General features: G+C 34.9%; 1 protein-coding gene across 4 annotated transcripts in view; it reads left to right on the top strand.

Moving 5' to 3' along the window:
- ATP8A1 (ATPase, aminophospholipid transporter (APLT), class I, type 8A, member 1) overlaps positions 1-18,731 on the top strand; it is a 113,475-nt gene that overhangs the window by 24,628 nt on the left and 70,116 nt on the right. For 2 of the 4 annotated variants that reach the window (XM_010574476.1, XM_010574478.1), the window contains exons 10-18: positions 447-612; positions 3,014-3,141; positions 4,829-4,906; positions 7,410-7,498; positions 9,311-9,355; positions 11,975-12,047; positions 14,734-14,839; positions 16,095-16,177; positions 16,348-16,397. In XM_010574476.1, coding sequence (XP_010572778.1) covers positions 447-612; positions 3,014-3,141; positions 4,829-4,906; positions 7,410-7,498; positions 9,311-9,355; positions 11,975-12,047; positions 14,734-14,839; positions 16,095-16,177; positions 16,348-16,397 — 818 coding nt within the window. The remainder of the gene's footprint in view (positions 1-446; positions 613-3,013; positions 3,142-4,828; positions 4,907-7,409; positions 7,499-9,310; positions 9,356-11,974; positions 12,048-14,733; positions 14,840-16,094; positions 16,178-16,347; positions 16,398-18,731) is intronic. The other 2 variants (XM_010574475.1, XM_010574479.1) reach the window with 1 other exon arrangement.

Here is an 18,731-nt window from a genome sequence, read left to right as displayed (position 1 = left end):
TAGTGCTGTTTGAAATACCAAAATTGAGATGCATTTGTTGAGAAAACAATGCTTTTGGATTGGTTGTGTGTGTCTCTTATTTATTACTTTTCTGATTTGTAAAACAGTTACTTCAAAAAGTTTGATTGTTTATATTAGCAATTGTCTTCTACAGTACTGATAAGGTCTATGCACATTCATTTTTAATGTTTACTGTTAGCTGTTGCTGTGACGAGTGTTCTGTGTGATTGTTTAAACTGCTTGTAGCACAAGTCTAAAGCTCTAATTCATGGATTTATAAACTGCTGCTTTTTTTTTTTCTTTTGAGTGAAACAGTTATGTCATTTATAATAATGATATATTTGGGAGAATATTTAGAAGAGGATGCAGTAACATGTAATTTGAAAAGCAAGAACTGTGTGTACCTCTTCTAATACTTAACAACCACTGTTTTTTATGTCTTGCAGAATTCAACAAGTCCACCTCTTAAAATGTCTAATGTGGAACGAATTACAAATATTCAGATTTTGATTCTGTTCTGCATCCTTATTGCCATGTCTTTGATTTGCTCTATTGGTTCAGCTATATGGAATCGAAGGCATACTGGAAAAGATTGGTACCTTGATCTAAATTGTAAGATGTAAAATAATATATTAATATTTTGGTGTTCAGTTGTCTTTCATATTTGGAAAGGAGGATGATTACCATCCTTTACGTAGTGTGTTTTTTATCAGTCTTTCTTTATTGGTTGTTGACTAAAGTCTTTAGCCTAGGTGTATCACAGCAAGAGTAAAATTTACCTTACTGTCTGTCTGAGGCCTTGCTAAATTCAGGAAGGGGAGCTTTGTTGTTTGCCCCTACATCTTTCAGCCTTCACATCTCTGCAGCTCAGCAAGGTCTGTATCAGCATTCCACTGGCATAAACAGTCAGCTTCCTAGACATTTAAAGCTAAAGCCATTTTCAGCTATTACTGAGGGATTAAATTTAAAGCTGCAGTGACTTTTCTGAATTTTTAAGCTCCCTCGTCCCAGGAAATTGTGCTGTGGCTTTGTAATTTTTACTTTACAAGGATCTAAATAATTACTGGCTGCCAACATCAGATCTTAGCAAACTGCTCCTAAAGAGGATAAAACAGACAGAAAATATCTCATCTAACATATTATACTGGGCAGCTGTTCTCACAATGGATGCAAGGCATTGTGATGTTATGTGGGCCTTCACATGCAAAATATTGACATAGTTTGACCCTCAGTGAAGGAACTAGATTTAAAGGAAGTTTTCATAAATATACCTTGTGGTCAATTATTCATGTTTTCAGAATTTCTTATGGTGGGCCTAGAGCCTTCTTTACTTAGGCAGTAGAGCAAGAACTAGGCTTTCTGCTCCTGAAATAACAGAGTCTTGAGCACAAAGCTGCTGATTGTAGTCATCAAAGTAGGGATTATGGGGTGGTTTGGTCAGTTTTAAAAGAAAAATCTTAGAATTCTGATTTGAAAGCACTCTCCTAAAGTTTCTGTCGAACAAAACAGTTGTCAGCATTTATAATGAACTTTTGTTTATTGAGAACCTTGCTTCTCTTCTTTTTGATTCTGAGGAAGAAATTTTAAAAAAAAAAGGGGGGGGGGAGAAACTAAATTTCATATTTCCATCTTGAGGTGGAAAAAAGCGAAATCATTAATGGAATGTTGACAATTTCCAGTAATAAAAAAGGATGGCATTAGATGTGCTTCATCGTTTATTATTTTTCATCTGATTCTTCTTTTCAGTGCATTTTTTCTTCTTTTCTGGGAAATGTAGAAGTTTTCACAATATGGTGGCTAGCACAGTAGTGAAGCAGCTCAGAAGCTTTTGGTTTTATTCCTGAAAAAAGAAACATGAAATAGTGGCCATTGATGTTTTGTGTGTTCTTCAAGTGATTAACCATGTCAGTTTATTTTCTGATGTATGCCCCATGATTAAATGAAATTGTGTTGGATTTTGTAAGGTATGCCCTTTAAGGCTGCATTCAGCTCATAGTTGTTCTTGTACCAGGTACTTTCAATATGTAAGAAGCAATTTATTCCCCTTTCCCTTAGTTATTTAATTTTTATGTGGTAGTGAAACAGGTTGCCAGCAGTGCCCCATCTTTCTGAATGCTGTTAGTATTTAGTTAGAACAATCTCTTGCCTGTAGATGAAAAAAAGTAGTAATGTTAACAAGAAATATCTGAATATTATTTTATGTGCAGGTAGCAATAGGTATCAAACTTCATTTAATCTCAGTAGTCATTATTGAGAATATCAATGTCATGGTGAACGTTAGCTTTCTGGTCCTTTAGACTTGTATTTTGTTTGATGCTGGAATTGTTTTAATGAAAGTATCCAAAACCTGCTCTCTTGGATGTTAGAGTAACACATTCCATAGGAAGTGGAAACCTGTCTATTTCCCATTTGCATCCTATCTGAGGTGCTACTACTAGAGTTATCTAAAACTTTAGAAGTAAAAAGTAGTATAAAAATGCTTGTTATATACGTTAATATTCACATTTCCAGTTCTTTTAGAACTTTCATTAAACTCTCTAATTTCATCTCACCTTTTCACATGGTGTAAATTTACCTTTTTCACAGTATTTTGCTGGGTTGGAGGGAAGGTGTGAGGGTGGATAGAGAAAAAATTCATTCTACTCCACATTTCCCCCTTGAAAAATATAAAACTCTAAAATTTAGAGTTTAGAAATTGGTTGCTATAAATAGATATTCCCAGATTGTGATCTTAAAATGTAGCAAAAGAGGGAATGGCTGGTAAGTTTGCTTTTCAGAAATCGGAGAAGATGGCAAAGATCTCTAAATTTGAACTCCACTTTATAATAGAGATCCTTAACTCTTATGAAGGTCTTTTATAGGCAAGTGATAATGTAATTAATTCTCAAGTTTCTTCTTAGACACAGAACATTTTAAAAATCAGAAGTTAATGCAATACTCATGTATATACATACTTTTAAGTATGGTGTTAAATGGTTTTTTTATTTGCCCCTTTTTTTTTTTTTTTTGGCAGATGGTGGAGCAAGCAACTTTGGCTTGAATTTCTTGACTTTTATCATTCTCTTCAATAATCTTATTCCAATCAGTTTGTTGGTTACGCTTGAAGTTGTTAAATTTATCCAGGCGTATTTCATAAATTGGGTAAATACTATTTTTACAATATGCATTGACTTCTAAAATCAAGTAGTTTACAAGTGAGCATAATGATCGATTGCCTGTCTATGTGTACATTTTTTTCAAACTCCTTAATACAAGTATGTAAGTATGCTGTTTATTTATTATTACTGGAATCTGAGAATGTAGTAATAAATGGTTTTATTTAGTGCTTTTATACCTACACCAAACTGCTTTTTGGAACATGTTTTTATGTGGTTTGTATTTTCTCATTATAAATATTCAGGTATCAGTTTCATCCAGAATGATCAGAAGAAAGTCTTTCGCAATCCGGTGGAGTTTTGTCCAGTTTTATTTTTTGTTTCTAAGCATAGCCCATGTTTGGGGTTTTTTGGTTTGCTGATTTTCCCACCACCACCATAGTTTAATGGGGTTTTTTTTGTACAAAGCCAGTGTCTGTTAGTATTCTCTCTTACAAAGTATATAAAGACCACTTTGCCATCCTTTAATTTTTTTTTTCTTAATGGATTAATAAGGGGGGGAAAGAATTGTTTGGGCTGGGGGTGAAGTATTCTCCTTAAAGCCATTTAAGTGCTTTTAGTAGCATGCCTTCAATTTTTCCATTTTTTCCAAATGTAAATTAATCATACCATTCTGAACTCTTTTAATTTGATTCCTTGATCAAATGCATGAAATAGATTTGTGTGTGTGAGATATGATGTCATGCAGATGTAGATAAAAGTATATGTGGAGTAGCAGGTGAAGTGTGTGCTTTATTTTAAAAGTTAAATCTTTGTGAGCAGTCAGCTGGTTTTGATTTCTTCATTTCTTTTGTGCTATAGAACAAATTGTTGACAAATAAGAGAATGCAATGAAATTCTTCCTTTATGTTCTGTATTCCAAAATAAATATTTAACAAAGGCTCACCCATTTTGAACGTGTAGATTGGCAGCTATTTATACAACAAATCCAAAAGATGTTTTTTCTGTTCCCCCCCATTTCACATCATGAGGGTTTAATTGTCTTTAGTTTATCTTATCCATGACTCTGGACATTTATTATCTTAAACATTATCTCTGTGTGTGTGCATATCATATTGGTATAGAAAAGTTGGTCATCTGCTTTACTACATTGCCATACTTCACAATGTTTTAATCTTTTACTGTATTTAAAAATAAACTGATTTTTTTATTTTTTTGAACAAGTTAACCCACACACACACACACAAATAAAACCACCCACCACTTATACTATACCATACATTTACTGTGTACTTTTAAATTTATCTTCATGTTTTTATCTCAAGGTATACTTATCTTGCTATTTAGAAATGAATGGTTATGCATACAATATAAATAGATAAGACTGATCTCTCTTTAAGTGCTACAATGTAGTATTTCTGCTTGTTGCTAAATCTATTTTAGATGTATGTGTACAACGGTTTTTCAATAATACAGATCACTGGAAATAATCAGAGTAAAATCTCAAAGAATCATACAGATTTTTGTTTTAAAGAGGAAATTAATTTTTTCTGGGGACTCTTGGAAGTGATCTGGTTGTGTCTCTGGCTTCCTGTGTTGAAATAATCATAAGCAGATAACTTGTATTCATGTTCAGTCAGCTCTTCTACACTTACCTTTTCTATTTATGTACTAGATTTCTTGTAGTAAGTTCTGGAAGACTAGTTCTGAAATATGTATACTTTTATTTGTAGGACATAGACATGCACTATGAACCTACAGACACTGCTGCGATGGCTCGTACTTCCAATCTCAATGAAGAACTCGGACAGGTAGAAAAACATTACTGGTTCTAACTCTATGTATTGAAATTATTCATGTTGGTTTACAATCTAAATTATTAATGTGAAGATTCATTTCAAAAAACTTATATTCTTGACTTAGTCTTTGCTTATTTCTATTCTCTTAATTTTGTCAGATATTTTTAAAAACACTTTGCAGTATATGGGAGTTAAATTTTTGAAACCAGTATTAAATGAACAAACGCTCCTTTATGTATCAATGTGCATGTGGTAATCACAGAAGGTTGAAGTGTATCATTAAAGTTACAAAATCAGAGGAATTTTGTGCATTAAGGCTGTCTGTGGCACAAAAATTTAAGCTCTGTATATACATTATGATAGTGTGCATCTTCAGTATGTCATTTTTTTCATACACTCTGCCTTGCTCAGAAGAGACAGTGGGTATGCTCTAGGATTGAATCATGATTGTATACATTCCCTCTTTTTTGCCACTGAAGATTGGAAGCAGTGAATGGAATGCGGGCTCATGACTGAATTGGACCCTGGAAATTTGGGGTTAATTCGTCATGTTGCTTTGGAGTTCTTTTTTAATACTATAAAATCAGTTAGGCTTTTTATGAGAGATCACTTATTGTATGTTCTTCATTTTATGGAAGTATGACTTTGTATAAGTGTGTCTGGGGCACAGGGCATGCTTCCAGAAGCAATACACATTATATTTGCTGTTTCAACCAACTGTATTTGCAGTCTTGCTTTAAAAACATGCTAAACACTCTCTGTTACACTGACTGGTGATGGTAAACTGATTCTGTGGAAAAATTATTACGTGCTCATTTAATTGAGCTGTTATACGCTCAAGAATGCATATTCTTGCATTTCCTAACCTAGAAGTTTTCGTAACTAATTCATAAGTTTATCACATAGGAATGTAAAAGTTGTTTTTAGCTTTCCAAGAACAATAAATAATAACATAATTTTAGCCATGTAGCGAACAAGTCTTTAGGAACTAATACTTACAACATCTGCCTTTGGGGAAAACAGTAGTTGCAGGTAAACGTGCGTTGACATTGGTCTACATAGAGGAAGACAGGGCCTTTACCTGCTGGGTTTAAGAAGTTATGTGCAGATAGCAGAAAATTTCGTTCTCTCCCTGGCCTTAATGGGGAGTATAGCTCCTCTAGTGGGGAAGAGACTCTGTTGAATCGTAGCTTTCCTTCTGTCTCATTTTACGCTATCTGTTTTTTCTCTCCCTGCAGTTAGTTTGTTATTCACGTTCCCAGCCGCATTCCCTCTTCTTGACTTCAACAGTTCTTGTCTTCATTTCTTAAGTTTCTCATCAAAGTCTCCTTCACCACCAAGATCTAATCAGACTACTTGGGATCTCCACTTTCACTTTTTTGACAGATTCTTAATTTGAGCAGATTTTTGTAGGGAGACCAAGGGACTCTGCTAACAAAAAGAACAAGTGTCTTTTCTGAAGTACATGAGGGCTACACATAATGAAGAGAAGATTTTCCCCAAGAGATCTTCAGGTTTTAAGAAAGGCAAAACTTTGGTGTTGGGGAAAAAAAAAAGGTTGATTTTTTTCTTAGCTGCAATTTCTGCTTTCCCATTCTGCCCCCACAAAAAAAAAAATAGTTTGAGGCATAAACCTGTCATGAAAGATTTCTTCTAACTGCTGATTTGGCTAAGTCATAATCCCTCAGAAACAGAATCTTTAAATAGGAGATGCTGAGTGTGTTTTACTAATACATATCCTTATTAGCTCTGTGTATAATGCAGTTAATTCCTAATTAAGAATACTGTGATTTTTTTTTTTAATGAGAAATAAATTTTAATGAATTACAGTTGAAGTTTACCTTTGACTAATAGAGCCTTTGTTTCATCACAGACCATTTCTTAATATGTTAACTTTTTTCTTAAGATTAGGTTTGAACTAAATTGAAATACATCACAGATACATGTATTTCAGCTTTAATTTTTAAAATACTTTAACTAGTAGTTTCTGGAGAGGAAGAGTTTATGATGCTATGGAAATAGGAGAACTGGAGTAGGTAGAAAGGAACGTATTTCTTCTATTCCTGTAACTTGGCATTTCTGAACTGTTGGGTTTTTACTAATGTTTTGGCTTTTAAGAAGGTATTTCTGTCAAAAAGAGGGGTTTAGAAATGCATGTAGATACTTTTCCTTTACCATATTGCTTTCTGCCAGAAATTGAGTGTTTTACTAGCAAAGCCATTGGTCTTCGCTAGTTTCTTGCATTTCAACAATATGTAGAGTGAGGGATAGTTAAGTATACCACCATGCACTGAAGCAAGCTTAAGCTTTCTGACATCTCTGTGGATTGCTATATTTGTAAATGGGTATCAAAACTGTGCATCTGCCACATTTATGTACTGTATTCGTTTTTACTATAAACTATGAAGATTGCAGAACTGGTAAAAATATTTGGGGTGTTGATAGTCATGAATTGTACTAGATCTGTAAATAACTGCTGAATGTTAATGTATAATGAATTTTATCATTCATTTAGGTCAAATACATATTTTCTGATAAAACGGGTACACTGACATGCAATGTCATGCAATTTAAGAAGTGTACTGTAGCAGGAGTTGCTTATGGGTAGGTATTTTTATATACTTCTCTTTATCTGTGTGCCTTCCTTTTCCTCTGCCTGTGCATATGTACCCATGTATTAATACTACAGTTAAACTTAAGCCTGGCAATATCTACAAATAGGAGTCAGTTTGTGTGACTATGAAATCTTACTTACAAGAGGTATCATCACTTAAGTCATGACATCTCTTTTTGCAAAGGGGAACAAAAAGTTTAGATACCAAAGGCTTACTGCTGTAACTTAACTTCAGCATGCATGTTTTCTCTATCGCTCAGTCTGTTTAGTGTTGTTACTAAAAAGAAGTCTTCCCTCATACTTGCAAAGACTTGTGCCTACATAAAATATGAGCATGGACAACGACACATGTTCTTGCACTAAATAATATGAACAAGAATTTGAATTACAGTACTGTAGCATGAACTACAGTACTGTAGGCACCATCCAAGTGGCTTTTATGAATACTGTTATAGTGGCATAACTCCAAATATCAGTGTTGCTATTAAGAAATCTCTCCAAGTAAATGTGAACAAAGCATTTTGCTATTCTTTGTCAGCAGTTGCAGACAACTCCTTCCACAGAGTTTGTAAGAGCCTCAAACTTCTAAGGCTGTTTACTTGAAAAAAAATTTATTGGAGCAATAAATAGAGCAGAAGCACCTGCATTGTAAATGCCAGTGTGGCTTACGAGTATGTGAGATGCTGGACCTGGGCCCATCTCGGAGCATTCAGTAGCAAATAATTAGACACCTTTAGAACTGGGCAGAGATCAGACAGACGTTGTGAAATTAAGTGTTGGGCTTGTGCTAAAGGTAATGATTTGGCTTTTGTGGCTTTATCATTAGGATCCTTTTGAAAATCCTAATCTTCAGGAGTCTAATCTAGGCTTTCCGTTTTGAAAAAAACTTAGATCCTTAATGCATTAACCATACTGATGATTTTTTTAATTCATTATTTTTAAAATCAGTATTTTATACTCGGTTCATTATATATCTTCATCTGAAGTCGGTATATCACAAATTCTAAAATTTCTCCTTTATGAAACCTAGGTGTGAATGTATTTTTTTACAAAAAAACCCTGATTTTTTTCTTGTTATACTTTCCAGCTCCCATCCACCCCATTTTGAAAAAGACAGACCAGTTTTCTGATTAACATCACTGTTTAGAAAGCAGTTTCTCTTTACAGTGAATAGCCATTACAGCATCTCTCATAGCTACTCGGAGAAGAGACTCATTCTGTCTGTTCTGTAGTGATGCAAATAAGAAGTTGGAAACACAGAAAAGGGTCAAAGTGACTGTTCCATCTCCCATGCCTCTTCTTTCTAAGTGTGTTACAAATTGTGATGTTCAAACCTGTGTCATCACAGGGCAGAGTCCTTCATGTTCTATGGCTAGCTTTGTTCATCAGCATTTTGTGAACTCAGCCAGGCAAGCTGCATTAGCATGGCTTCAGATAATTAAAAAACTACCTTTTGTTTAATGAGAAACTGTAATAATGTATATATACAGAAATATAAACCAAGATTTGTAAAGAGGGCAAATGCCTTTATATCTGCTGTTGTAAGTAAGAAGACCAGCATTCAACTGGGAAAAAAAAAAAAATCATTTATAGTTTTTGAAGCCTCAAGAGAAGCATTATATTTTTGCAAAATTTTATTGTTATCTAGGCACTAGCAAAATACTCAGTTGAGATACCTTTAAAGCTTTTTTTAGTAATTTAATTTCATTAACTAACTTCTTTTGTATACGTGATCCGGTTTTTTAGCCTTTGTGATTCTTTTTCCTCTCCCTGTTTCTATTCTTTCCTTACTTCTTGTGCAGCCATTGCCCTGAGCCTGAGGATTATAGTGTTCCTTCAGATGATTGGTAAGCTCTAAAAATCATTTAGCATGTGGTGTTTGTTGAAGATTCAAGCTTAAAACCAGTAAGCGAGATTTTTAGAAACAGATATTTTACTCAGAAGTTACTTCAGCTTCAAATTGATGCAGACTGACAGAGTCTTACACAAATTTATGCCATCGGAATTCTACAGCATTAGGTTGTGTATTCTAGAAGAGAATTGCTAATAGGGTTACTGAGGTATAGTACAGTTATTCTAATGACAGTCCTGTACAATTCAGAATTGCTTATTGGAAGAGAGAGTTTTGTCATTTATTAAGGTAGTTGGTATGGTGGTAACTTTAATCATGCTTTTCTATTGTTACTTGGTAATAGGTTAGTAATAATCTCTAATATGTTTGAAAAAAGGTCCATATTTGAGAGTGAAAAATATGTAATAAGTTATTGTTAATATTTTACTTCCTACAGATAGTTTTAGAATACTAGCACTACCTAGTTCTTAACTGAAACTGATATTAAAGCACCCAAATACACTTGAGGCCAGCATTAATCTATTAGTCTCTCAGGAAAGACTAATTCCTGGCTGCTTTTCTGCTGCCATCTGCATGATGCCTTGTACTTTTTCATCATCATTTCTTAAACTAAATATTTACAATACCATTCAAAATAAGCTCAGATAGATCGGGGAAAAGATGTCATTTACAGTCTTTAAATTATCACTATTGTATTTGTTGAAAGTGGTAGCAAGGTATGTCACACAAAACTAATGTGTTTGTCTTATGTTTAGAAAAGTTTGAGGGGAAAAAAAACTTGCTTTTCTAGATTAGAATTAATAATTCTTTCTTTAGATTAAAAAAAACAAAACCTGAAAAGTACCCCCCACATACACATGAAAAGTGGCACACATGCACACCCCAAAATCCTGCCTGACCTGAATATCCTCGTTTGATGTAGCAGCAAGATGTTTCTTACAAAGATGTACAAGTGTGCTTAATTGCGCACAAGTGAGTGGTTTCATTAAAATAATGCAATGCTTAAATGAAATGAAGCATGCTTGCTTGTAAGGCATTTATGAAATAAGACTGGTTTTGACTCATACACATCAAAATTTTTATAAGCAGATCTGAAATGGATAAAATTATGCCAGAACAGTAGTTTAAAAAAAAAAAAGTACCTCCCTTTTATAAGCAATGAACATCTTGTAAATACTTAAGAAATGTGATACTTAAGAAGAATTTTTTTTGTATGTAAATCTATTGTGATTAATAGAATCTGTTTATGATAGTAACATTTCTAATCCTAAAATGACTAATGTACTGAATTCCAAATCTTTTAAATCTTTATTTTTTTTGTATTGGTAAAAATTGTTTTCCAGTTTGACACAACATATACCTGCAAATATTTTTTCCTTTTTTTTCACACTGAGAATCTGGAAAATGTCTTGGAAGTCTTTCTGTCAGAAGGCTTTAAGCAAACAAAGCTCAAACCTTAGACTCTAAACGAATTTAGCGTATCTGAAGTTGTTAACTTTGGCACTTCAAGATCTATTTGCTTTGCATTTAAAAAAAAAGTCTTGGTGAATGTAGATGCTTTGAATTTCTCACTTTAATAATGTTTTTTTTAGAAAAAAGTAGTCCTTAGGTGGTTATATAGATGAGGTACTGCAAATTTATATTCCTTCGTGGTAGTGCAGGACTAAAACAGCTCACTTTTGGTTTTCGTAGAGAATCTTTAGATTGCCTTTGATGTATATGGCTTATCCTTCAACTTAAATCACAGAATGTGTTCATTCTCTTGCAAGATTACGTGAGCCAAGGCAAGATCCACAGTAAATGAAAAAAGAGTACTTTCCTCCAACTGGGTTCACTTTTCAGCACTGTTGTTTCACTGAGATTCAAACTCAACTAGATTGTCTTAATACTCAACAGTCAGCTGCAGTAACAAGTCTTCCTAGAAGTATCTATATTTTTGATCTCTCAGCTTCAGCCAGAAGATTTGTGCAATTTGAGAGATGTTAGTGTGTGACTTTATTTCTCCAGAACCATCTCCACCTCACAAGTGTTCAGTCTCTTCCTACTTCACCACTGTTGCTGCATCTTCTTTATCCATGAGTTTACTAGGTTCCTTTTTGGTCACGAGTAATAGAAAACAAACCTTCTCCATGCAGACTTCCCTGATGTCTGAACTCAGTTTGCTTACCCCTTTCAGATACTGGACTTTATTTTCTGCAAACATTTGCGAACCTATTCCAAAACTGGTAACTTCTCAAAGAAAAGTGATCTCTTCAGGCATATCTTGTTCTGAATCTCTTCAATAATCCCATTCTAGAGATCAGACAACAAGAAGCCACAGTCTTACATTGTACATTTATTTTTACTTCATCCTGCATTATCTGAAGTCAGCAGAGAAACTTCCCTGGATTTAAGTGTATTTATATAAATCAAGGTTTCTTAAGATTAGATAAAGTTTGGACATGTGAAACAAGTACCTTTTTACTTCATTTTGTTGCAGTATGTGATTGCAGCCTTTATTGTAACAGCTACAAACGAAAATTTCTTTGGCCTTAGCACAGTAGGGTGGATGAATTGTATATGAATTGTTGAGAATATGCTAATGATGATCTTTTTTCTACTTAATTATTTCTAGGCAGGGCTCACAAAATGGAGAAGAAAAAACATTTAGTGACTCCTCATTACTAGAGAACCTTCAAAGCGATCATGTAAGTTATATAGAAACAATTGACATTGTTTTGTGAAATCAAACCATTGCTTTCAGTAAGTCAAAAGATGATGTTTTGAAAGAAAATAATGTATTTACATCAGAAAAAAAAATCAGCATGCCCTCATGAATACTTTTATAATTGTTTGTTGCTGATACTTGTTAATTAGATTCTGTAGATTCTGTCCTTTTTTTTTTCTTTTCTTTTTTTTTTTTTTAATGGTATGATTCGGATGTTATGAGTCTGAAATATAATAGTCCTAAGTCCTTCATTCTGTGGGTGTTTTAACATCAGCTGTGCTGTTCATATCATGTCATGACATCCATCAAAGCTTTCAGGATCAGTCAGGTTAACTTACTATCCTGACATGACTTACTATTTCTGTGCCCAAGCATAGACAAGAGTCAGAACTTAACCATATACATTGTTTTTATGTACATGCTTCCATGAGGTTAGATTATTAGTTCAGATGACAAAATGAAACAGGCATTCTGGAGGCTGATATTTGCCCCAAAGAGACAATACATTTCACAGAAAGTTAATAGCTTAGTTTATGATTTGACAAAGAAACAGTACCATCATTACCACTTTCTGTTTGTCATTTGTACAAGAGATGTTTTTGCCTAGTCATAACCAAGAATGCCTACCTTAAATCGTGTGACTGTTTGTTCTGTTTTTGAAGAGTGTCAATAAATTACTCTTTTCTTTCCTTAAATTTTGTCTTCCTGGGAAAATAATTTCAGGGTAGCTGGCAGACAGTGAAGCATTTTGTTCTACAAATGGGGCAGTCTTAAATGCTAGACACCTGAGTGCAACTCTCAAGCCTAGCTAAAGCAGAGGGGGCTTTTATACTTACCTGCACAGGCCATTTTCAGTGCTAGTAATGTAGAATGCTTGGAAGAGGCATTGTCCTGTTACTGCTCTCGTCTAGAGAATCCTTGGTATGCAGGTGGTTGAATCTTGAAAGTTTTCTGGTAGATATGTAGTATTAAGTATATATAATATGAGCATACAAGCTATAAAATTGCATTTGTATACATCTTAAAGTAAAAATTCAGGAACACATTCAAAGAGAGCTTTCATCATTGTATGTTAAATGTGTTCTGAAGTGCTTTGGAAAAGAATCTGTAATTCAGCCTTCTCGATACATCTTAGATGATCTGGGGGCCCTCAGTGGAAGAGGACAGGAACCTGCTCCCATTAGTGTTTCTGCGCTGTGGAATTAAGTTAGGCTTTCAGAGCTTATTGTATTTTATAGAGTCATTGTAATGTTATCTTTATTGTTCACATTCTTAGTCTGCTACTAATCTGAAATATTATAAATATGCTACAAAAAAAACTCAGTTGAGGTGGCAGCTGCTTTGAACTTAGGGGGAATGCTGGGGTTTCTTTTGAATAACTATTCAGGAGTCAGTTCATTCATTTTGCAAATTTCAGCTGTAGTAATAAGGTTTTTAGCTGTATTCATCAAAAACAATCAACTATTTTGCTTATATACACTCTTTTCCCCTCTTTTGGCTAAATCATTTAAAATTGTTTCAGCTTTGTGGACTCTGAAGTGCCTGAGACATTCATCTAAATGTCTTCCTTTAAAAGCTGTCTACCTGACCTTGCAGCATTTTCCACATGATTTTCGGGTTCAGTTGCTTCATCTTTCTGAATGTTCTTAAAAAGTGTTGTCAAATATAGTATTAGACAAAAGTAATGTAAAAGGGAATATTTGTATTAAAAAAACAACATCCAAAGAGACTTCAGTGAATAATGTAAAATTCTTTCAATACAGCATTCAGATTTACCTTCCCTGTGAAATGCTTATTTGAATTATTCTATGTTTCTAGTTATCTACTTTTGATTGTTATGATAGAAAAAGGCCACTAAATTCTATCTATACAGCCAGTATCGAAGTAAAGCAGCAAGAAGTTATTCTGCATGCTGAGATTAGTGTGCAGATAATGCCTGTTTTGTTTAGTTGTTGATAGTTTTTGTCATGGTTTAACCCCAGCCAGCAACTAAGCACCACGCAGCTGCACACTCACTCCCCCCCCACCCAGTGGGATGGGGGAGAAAATTGGGAAAAGAAGTAAAACTCGCAGGTTGAGATGAGAATGGTTTAATAGAACAGAAAAGAAACTAATAATTATAACACTAATGAAATGACAACAGCAATAATAAAAGGATTGGAATGTACAAATGATGCACAGTGCAATTGCTCACCACTCGCCAATTGACACCCAGTTAATTCCTGAGCAGCGATCCACCCCCCAGGCCAACTCCTTCCAGTTTCTATACTGGCCATGACATCACATGGTATGGAATACCCCTTTGGCCAGTTTGGGTCAGCTGCCCTGGCTGTGTCCCCTCCCAGTTTCTTGTGCCCCTCCAGCTTTCTCGCTGGCTGGGCATGAGAAGCTGAAAAATCCTTGACTTAATCTAAACACTACTGAGCAACAACTGAAAACATCAGTGTTATCAACATTCTTCTCATACTGAACTCAAAACATAGCACTGTACCAGCTACTAGGAAGACAGCTCTATCCCAGCTGAAACCAGGACAGTTTTTAAAGAAGAGAGGAAAAATCTTTAATTAATTTTTTTTCTTGACTGTTATTTGTCCATATCTATGATTACATTTCAGTTAGTTATTGCTTAAATGATTAATCACGCTCTGACCTTTTTTTTTTTTAAGCCAACTGCACCTATAATATGTGAGTTTTTGACAATGATGGCAGTGTGTCATACAGCAGTTCCAGAAAGAGAAGGTGATAAAATTATATATCAAGCAGCATCTCCAGGTGAGACTCAGATAATTGAGTGAACGTATAGTAAAGTGTTCTATCAACTCAACAAGCAAGTTTTATTCAAAGTTTATTGGTTTTTGAAGTATCTTCCAAAATTAAAAAAGAAAACATATCCCTCAAAAAAAGAATTGGTGTCAGCTAAAATCAGTTTTGTCAAAAAAGGATCTAGACTTTTCTAATTTGCTTTAGAAAATTTATATGGATGTCCTATGGATTATAAGGGTGAAGGGTGATTAACCGTACAGCACTCCTAAGGTGTTGTCAGATTGCTGTGGAAGTCTGAAGGGAACTGCTCAAATGCAAATAGAAATCAAACCAGGAGACAAATTGATGTCCTTGCTTGTGAACCTATTCTGTACTTGATAACCATGGTATTGATTTAGAACAAAGAATGCATTTGTAATCCAAAATGAAAAAGAAATGTTTTTAATAGGATAAAAGTTGTGATAAGTGCTACTAGAGAGTGAGAAAAGATTATAGTGCAAAAAGTCGGCTTCAAGCCTACTGTGGTTCACAGACAATTTTTGAATTCAGGAAATGATGAAGCAAGGCAAAATGATTAAAATATGCACAGCTCTGCTGAGCTAATGTATTGTAAGAAGTTATGATGGGAGAAATGACAGGAAGTGCAGAGAGTCTCCAGCCTTCGCCTTCCCTGTCTGCCCCAGCTCCCAGGTGGCTATTCTTCTAAATTCTGTCCTTTAACAGTTGGAAGACAAGGGCAGAGGTAGGGCCATCAATAAAGCTAATGGGTCAGGGCAATGTTTTACTGGGCATTGCAAGCAAATTCTGTTCTGACATCCTGAGCCATTTGGAGAGAACTGATGCCTATGGGAGACTGGGTTGCTGCTTGAAATGTTTCCTGAATGTAGACATTGAAGTTATTTGTTATTTACAGCAATCGCTTACCACTCTTCTCTTCTAAAACAGAACTTATACAAAACGAAATGTACTTTGTCCAGTGCCCCACTGAGGAAGGTGCTTGCCTAGGTGCTTTGAAAAGGATGCTCTCGATAGTGAGCTGAGAGGTGTGTTCCTTTGGGGGCTTATTTTCTCTGAGCCGTAAACTCATTTCATCAGTTTTAACAGGAGAAACAAAGAGTTCTTTCCAGCACCACATCTAATCTTAAAAATCTATAAAGGAAAAAGGAAGCCAAAAGTAGAAAAGCTTGGACTGTGTCCATTAAGTCATGGGGTAAACTAACAGTTTTCTGGTATATCTGCAAAATAACTAATTGACTTGTTGCAGATGAAGGAGCATTGGTCAGAGCAGCCAGGCATCTTCGTTTTGTATTCACGGGAAGGACACCTGACTCAGTAATCATAGAGTCTGTAAGTACATTGGAGTAACGTTCATATTGCTGTATTTACTCTTGCTGTATTAAATAATTTCAGAATAAGTGCATCGTGGTACATATCTATTGAGATGTTGTTTGGGTTTGGTTCTTTCGGTTGAGTTTTTTGCATTAATTCTCACTTTTTTTTTTTCTCCTATTCTTCAGTTGGGACAGGAAGAAAGATATGAACTGTTAAATGTCCTGGAATTTACCAGGTAAACAGCATGTTGTGCACTTAGTGTATTTTTGTGAAAATACTTTATGAGTTTCTCTTATGGGTAAAAATGTTGGCATTTTTTATATTTGTACAGGCAAAGTATGCAGGTTGTGTGGCTTTTATCTCTGTAATATGTGATCATACCATTGGCAAAACAGTGTACATGATTAAGATCACACTTCTGATTTATTGTAAAACATTTTCAGAGGCATATATTTTTTCCTGTTGTCTCCTTTTTGGCTAATAGTTTTCACTTTTGCTTTAGCGCAAAGATTAAAAAAAACCTTTGTCTCAAGACTTTAAAAAAATATGTGAAAAGACATTATAGGAAAGTACTTGAACTTTTAAATGTATTTCTGAAAGCCCTGACACCATGTGATTTACTAAAAATTTGATATTTGGGGGGGAAGATTCAAATAAGTGTTATACATAACTTGTGTTTGGCTTGACTGATAGAATGAAAATTTGCATTTGACCTTAAATATACTTGCATAATTATGATTTGTTTAAATACTTGAGACTGAAACCTGTTCTCTTCTGAGCAGCATCACTAGACCATTGGCCAGTTATTTTTCTTGGAAACTGAGTTTATCACATACTTTGCTTTCAGTAAAAATTTTCTGTCAAAGCTGTTGGAATTATAAAGGTACCCATAAGAAATCTGGATGCAGTTTCCCTTGTTATGTAGATCTGTTTAAATTGTATCCATGTATGCCATTTGTGTTCTAAGTGTTTGTGTAGGCCCATTGCTTACTTTGGCATAGGATGGGGAACGAATTTGTATGTAGAGGAAGCTGCTTTTTTTTTTTTTTTTTTTTTGTATGATTACTTGTAATTGTGCCTGCGGAAACTGGTCATTGTTTTCCTTCCTGTCCTATTATGTGTCCCTTGAGCTCAGCTAAAGAAGCAAAAAGATCAAAAAATAAAGATCCAAGGCAACACTGGAGAGACAGGCTGAGGATGTACAGGTTGGATGAAATGAGAGTAGTTGCCTATAGTTATAATAATAGGAATAATAATGCGAAACATAAAGAAGGATCACCACAGTGAAAAAAGAATAAGGCAACAGAGTAATTTTTATAGTTTTGAATGTCTTTTAATGACTGCTTGCAGTTAATGTTGTTTTTCTATATTGTAGAGGGCATACTTGAAATTTTTAGGATTTATGCCATGGTTTCATTTCTCTGTAGGCACTTCGTTCACTTTCTGTTCTGGAAAGTTAGCAAGCGTGTAGCACAAAGTGCATTGTTAGTTTGACATCCGTGAAAGTTTATACTGCATTCATGGAGCAGCAGTGAAGGATTCCTATGTTGTTTCTGGTTTTGATCTTTGTCTTGATTTCATAAATCTTTTTAAACTTCTGTGTCAGTCTAAAATTGTAATTTAAACAGTGATATTCTATGGTGAGAGGAGAATTGCTTTTAAATCTTAATCTTTAGAGGATTGGTGGATACCAATCACCCAACTTTATTAAGCATTCAGTTTTAGAGCTGGTTTTGTTCTTATTCTGTAGTCTTTAGCTTTGCTTGGAACTGACTTGTTGGAAGCACTAGAGGTCACCCTTGTTCCACAGCAAGAGAAATTTTGGCTCCAAAACATAACACCATCTGTATGGGTAGGAGCATGTACCTTCAGAGAAGTAATCTGTAGTGATTAAACTATTGAGTGAAGAGTTACCAGGTGTTCCAACTTTTTCCCAGGAAAAATGCACACTAATTCCTTGCCACCTTCCAGTACAAGCCAGATAAGACTATTCTGCAAGTAGAGTGCAATAGTATCAACATTTGCTAGGATTGTTTCAGAGAAGTATGTTATGGAAGTAAGGCTTGTAGGAATGCTTGGTAGAGTTGTCTTTTATGGTATTCTCTTCTTACAGTGACCATAGCTGTGCCTGTGAAAAGAGAAGTAGTAGACTTATACAGTGTGCTAATTACACTTTATTCATAGCAAGGAAGTAGCTCTCAGTCTAACTGGCAGGTGAGCATACTGAAAGCAACTGATAATCCTTAACCAGCTGACAAGTATTCCTAAAACATAGTGCTAATCTCTGTGGAGCAAACAGTGTCTTGAGAACTCGTGCTGAGTTTAGGTTGCCTCCAGTAGATATTCTGGTCAGATGCCACAACTGCTGTGGTACCTTAAGCTCAAGGAATTGGGGAGTTGTTCAGACCCTCTGCTGTTCAGGGCTCGCCATACTGTCAGGGAAGGAATTGTGTGGCATTGTGCCCCTTCTTGTATTCTGTCATCTGGAACTGTAACAAATAGAAAAACCACAGCTGTCTCTTGGGAGCACTATGTCAGTTAAGGATCCAGAAGCATAGAATGTTTTACG

Source organism: Haliaeetus leucocephalus, unplaced genomic scaffold, assembly GCF_000737465.1.
Source record: "Haliaeetus leucocephalus isolate CR32 unplaced genomic scaffold, Haliaeetus_leucocephalus-4.0 Scaffold439, whole genome shotgun sequence".
NCBI classification, from domain to species: Eukaryota; Metazoa; Chordata; class Aves; order Accipitriformes; family Accipitridae; genus Haliaeetus; species Haliaeetus leucocephalus.
Note: the sequence above shows the minus strand (reverse complement) of the source record. Positions and strands in the feature narration are given on the sequence as shown.